General features: G+C 34.2%; 1 protein-coding gene across 1 annotated transcript; it reads left to right on the forward strand.

The window, feature by feature from the left end:
- The first annotated feature begins 827 nt into the window (after nt 1-827).
- On the forward strand, nt 828-1732 carry LOC136092446 (zinc finger MYM-type protein 5-like). Its single transcript, XM_065820696.1, has 3 exons — nt 828-863; nt 1091-1186; nt 1268-1732. The coding sequence occupies exons 1-3, from the start codon at nt 828-830 to the stop codon at nt 1730-1732; spliced, it is 597 nt and encodes a 198-aa protein (XP_065676768.1).
- The last annotated feature ends 3632 nt before the right edge of the window (nt 1733-5364 follow it).

The following is a 5364-nucleotide window of genomic DNA, read 5'->3' on the forward strand; positions in this document are numbered from 1 at the left end:
ATGCTTGAGATAGGGGGGGAGGGGCAGGTAGGAGCTTGGGCTATTTAAAAACTGAGTTTAATTAGCTTAATTAAAAACTTAATTAAAAAGCTTAATTAAAAACTTATTTCTAGTACTTATCAGGGGCACCGTGAGGGGGGTCTACTGGGTAGTTTTGTCCCGGGCGCCAGGTCGACAGGGGCGCACGAAGCTGAATATAAATAATTTTTTTTTTCATGTTTATTTAAAAAAAAGATGAAGTACTGGGAAGCAGCGTGGAAAATAAGAAATCAAAAGCAGCCGGTCAATTTGACCAGCTAAAACATATAATAGACAGTCAATTGCTTTTTTTGGCTGGTCAATTTTTTTTAGTTTAAATTTTCAACTTTGTAATGAAGTGCTTCATAATTGGACTTTTTAAATAAAAAAAGTAATTAATGCTTTAAAACTAAGAAATTAGCATTACTTTCAAAACATTAGTTTTAAATAAAGCGATTCTTTTTATATAGCGGAAACTCGCAAATAATGTGAATACTAATGATTAATTTAACAACCCGCTGAATTAAATGTTTAAAATAACTTTAGTGCACGGAGATTTTCATTCCATTAAAAACGGAGATTTTTTACTTTATTAAAAAAGAGATTAGATTAAATCCAAGTAGTTTGATATTGATATAAAATATTAAAACAATTTTATTAAATTTGTTTCTCTAATTTTTAAAATCTCTCAAATTTGAAACAATTTTGAAACACGTGATATCGATGTGATAGACTGATAGACCCAATCAAGAAGAAATTCAAACAGTTCTTTGCTTATGAGCGGATGCTGTTTCAAAAAGAATTAAAACATGTCTGGTTTTAAAAAGAAAGATTCTGGTTGTCAAGTACGAAAGAATGCTACTCAAAGAACTGCGAATGAGGAAAAGAACAAACGCACTCTTTAAGACTGTGGTATTACAGTTACAAAAAAAGGAGAAGATGAAAGTCCTACTGCTTCAAACTCTTTCCTGCCAAGTCAATCGATTCAAGTAGTAAATAGTTTTCCCCGTGAAAGGATATTTTCCCATTTGATTAATTCAATGTTATATAAATTTTTAACTTATTTTTATAGGTTGGAACTGAAAACGATGTCACTGACATTTCTGAAAGCTCGGGAGAGCCCCTATCAAAAATCGGAATCTTAGCTGTGAATGAAGAGAATTTTTTGGTAAGTTCTATCTCTTTAAAAGAAATGATGTTAATAAACTTTTAAGCTAATAAAATAAGATTTTTTTAAATTTATTCTCAGGTGTTGCCAACAGAAGAACCCATCGCTACCATTCCTTCCAATGATCCTGCTTTGTGGGCAGCACATCTTTCCAAAGTGGAAAGAGATTCTGTGCTTCTACAGGGGCTTCCTCGAAATCCTTCAGCTTTCCCGAAAGATTCTAATAAGAAGAAGGTTCCTGAATCAATTTTCTACGAAACTTCTCTCAACGGGGAAAAGACATGCCGAGATTGGCTGGTCTGGAGTGTATCTAAGAAATCATTTATTTGCTTTCCGTGTTCTCTGTTTGGAAGCAAACAATCTTTTGGGATCGGACACCAGTCGCACCTTCTAAGATGGAATGATGGAATAAGCTGCAACTGGCACAAGCTACCTGAGAAAGTCAAAAGTCACCAGAATAACGCCCAGCATCGAAACTTTTACATAGAATGGAAAACGGCGCTAGAAAGCTTAGAAAATCAAAGCGGAATAGATGCAGCTCTTTAAAACTCGATAAAAAATGAAGCAGCCAGGTGGCGTGAAATTCTACTATGCATCTTAGATGTTACTCTTTTTTTAGCGTCACGAAACCTTAGTTTCAGAGGTAAATCTATTTACAATTATTCTATTGTGATACCGACTATCTTTAAATCTATTTAGCTTATATTTATAAGATTAACTAGATATTTTGGAAATCATTAAATAAAACAAATCCTTCTTTTTTCTTTTAAATAAATATGTTATAATATTCATAAATCATAATATAAAATCATCATAGAATCATCATAAAATAAAACAAATGCTTCTTTATTGTTTTAAATAAATCTGTCTTATTATTATAATTTTTAGGTTCATCAAAAATGATTGGAGAAGACGACAATGGCAACTTTCTAGCTACCCTAGAGCTCTTGGCCAAGCACAACAAGACTCTCCAACTACACTTAGAAGAAGTTTCCCGCTGCCAACAATAAGGTAACAAAATGAATGCCCATTACTTGGGCTGGAGCACTCAAAATGAATTCATCAAAGAGTGCGGAGGAATCGCTCACGGTGCCATCATCAATGAAGCTCATATGGCCATCTACTATTCCATTCTTGTGAACGGGACTCCGGACGTCTCTCACACCGAGCAAATCACCTTTGTTCTCCGCTTTGTATACTTTGGTACTGACAAAAGATGGACCGTGAAGGAGCGCTTTCTGAGGGTCGAGAATCTTGAAAAAAAGATAGGTGCTGACATTACCAAGCTTATTACAGACGTCTTAGAACAAAATGGAATCGATCTCAAAAACTGCAGAGGTCAAGGATATGACAATGGAGAGAAACATGTCCGGTATATACAAAGGAGTACAGGCGATTATACTGCAAAAAAATCCTCAAGCTCTCTATATGCCACGCAGCGCTCATATTCTCAACCTTGCTGGTGTTCATTCTGCTGAATCTTCGGTTGAAGTCAAGAACTACTTTGGTCGAGTCCAGTCACTTTACAATCTTTTCAGTGGAAGCCCTAGTCGGTGGAAAGTCTTGATTGAAACCACTGGTTTGTCCCTTTATCAAACGTCGCAAACCAGATGGAGTGCGCGAATCGAGGCCGTGAAGCCGTTAGTCAAGCAATCCAGGGAAGTCCTTGAATCTTTGAAAAAGCTCCGCGATTTTGATCTAACAGCTGATCAATTGAATGAAGTAAAATCTCTGGAGAAGTGGGTTCATTCATTCGAGTTCATTGTAATGACAACCTTTTGGTATAAAACTCTTCAATCAATCAACTACGTGAGCCTTGCACTCCAATCAGAAAATATCTCCTTGGACGACGAGATGAAACTCATTAAGACTCTTATTGAAAATCTAAATCGACTGAGATCATCTTGGACCAGCATCCTTAATGAGGCACGTTTGATAGCATCTGGTCTTGCTTCTTTTGGTTTTCAATCAGAATTTGTGAAGAAGAGGACGAAAAAAAGGAAGACCTTTCACGAAGAGGTGAGGAACACCGCTCATTTCCATGAAGACGAAGCAAAAGAGTTTAAGGTGAGCGTATTCAATACCGCTCTTATACTCTTATTCAGCAGATCAGCGATAGATTCCAAGCTGCTGAGAAGACGACGAATATGTTTTCATTCTTGTGGTCATTGAAATCTCTTGTTATGTCAAATGAAGAAGAATCAGAAGAAAGTGTTGAAGCACCTATCCAATTGGAGGAGAAATGCAAGGTCTTGGCACAAATCTACGTGACCGATGTTGAGGAAGAGAAACTTATTGAAGAGGTCCGCCACCTCGATGCTCTGAAGCGATCCAATCTTTTTGGTCCAAAAGAATCTCTCACTTCCATGACGTTATTGAATGGAATATACCAGAAAGGTCTTCAGCCGCTCTTCGAATCAGTCTGCATTTTGCTGCGCATCTTCAACACCATCCCTGTTTCTGTTGCGGAAGGCGAGAGATCTTTTAGTAAGCTTGCTCTAGTTAAGACAGCTTCAAGGTCTACAATGAGCCAAGAACGACTCACGAATCTGCTGGTTATTTCCATTGAGCATGATCTTGCCAAAAAGTTGTGCTACGGTGAAGTGATTTCCAAATTTGCCATGAGTAAAGCTCGAAAGATCAATTTCCTCTGAAGTTGAAACAACAATAGCTGTTGTATTCTAGACAAATTTTTGCTCTTAACATCCAATAGTGTTTAATGATTGTCTTTGGTCTGTTTCTACCATGTTCTAGTGTCGACTTTATCATTTTATGTATGAGTGTATAACCAAGTCAAAAGACCATTGCAATTATCTAGAAACAAACTGTTCAAATGTTCATTAATTAAAATTAAAAAATTCTATATTCTTTTATCCTCTTTGATTTGTTATCAAATGGCTTATTATATGTATTAAATTATGGATCATTAGATCAACTTTTATTTTCAGTTGGGCGCTTGGGAAATTTTGACCCTGGGCGCCGCAAAGGCTCACGGCGGGCCTGGTACTTATTGTGAAATACTTTTAAATTCATACATACTTTGTATTAGAATACATAACACAAACTAAAGTACAACAATAACTTTGCTTTTATTATTTTTAATGCATTTTGGGCAATTTTCATTGTTCTGATTTTGTAACTTACCTACGAGTACCCACTATTTTTTTTTCTGAAATCACTGAAATAAAGTCTATTAAATTAGAAGAAAAAAAAAATTATTAAAACCAGTATTGGTCCTTGGTTACCGTTGGTGACTTGTGGCAGACTTACTTATGACTTGTAGTTAGTAAATGTTTTGCAAGTTCAATCATTTTATGACATGGATGGGAAAAAGCACAAGAAGTATCTTATATTACATTTTTTTATTTTATGACGTTGTTTTCAGGAGGCACTTTTTCGACTATATCAACCAAATTTATAGGAAAGTTTAAATGTTTATCATTGTTTGATGAAAAAACAGCACAATTTTTATCCTTAGTAAAAGTATCTTCATAAATTCCTTTAACATTAACAGTTTTAAAAACTCATCCATCTATAAAAGCTGTGTTGTCATCATTTTTTATAGGTGGATTAGCTTTTATAAGTGGATTAGCTTTTAAAGCAGTTACAGCCTCATCACAAATGATCCAAAACAATTGACACATTTTGACGTTTAATTGGTTTAGAATAAATTGCAATTTCAATAAGTTGAGACAATTTTACAATAGTAACTCTCCATGAAGTTAAGTGGCATTTAATAGCACAAGTATTGTGTAACTAAACATTGTCATTGTGTGCATGTTTAATTGTCAGTTTAATTTTTTAAATATAGCTTTTACCTAATTATTATGGTCCAATTGTTGTTTTGCTATATATCAGACGTAAAGTAAGTTTCATTTATAAAAAATAAATTTTGTTAGGAATCAAATATCTGGCTTTATGTATATAATTATTTTAAAAAAAATAGAATCTTTGTGTACAATAGAAGTGTAGGCTTTTGCATTTAAAAATATTTAAAGTATTGCAACCAATATCAAATGCATGTGAAAAAACTCTTTAAAGCATTTTAAATTTAAAAAACCATTTATATATAGACAATATACAGATAAATGAATGCACTTCATTAAAAAAATAAAGCAAAGTTCTTCTGTTTTTTCATTTTTATCATTGCATATCATTTTGCCAAATATGTATAATAT

The sequence above is a fragment of the Hydra vulgaris genome, chromosome 15, assembly GCF_038396675.1.
Source record: "Hydra vulgaris chromosome 15, alternate assembly HydraT2T_AEP".
In the NCBI taxonomy this organism is placed as follows: domain Eukaryota; kingdom Metazoa; phylum Cnidaria; class Hydrozoa; order Anthoathecata; family Hydridae; genus Hydra; species Hydra vulgaris.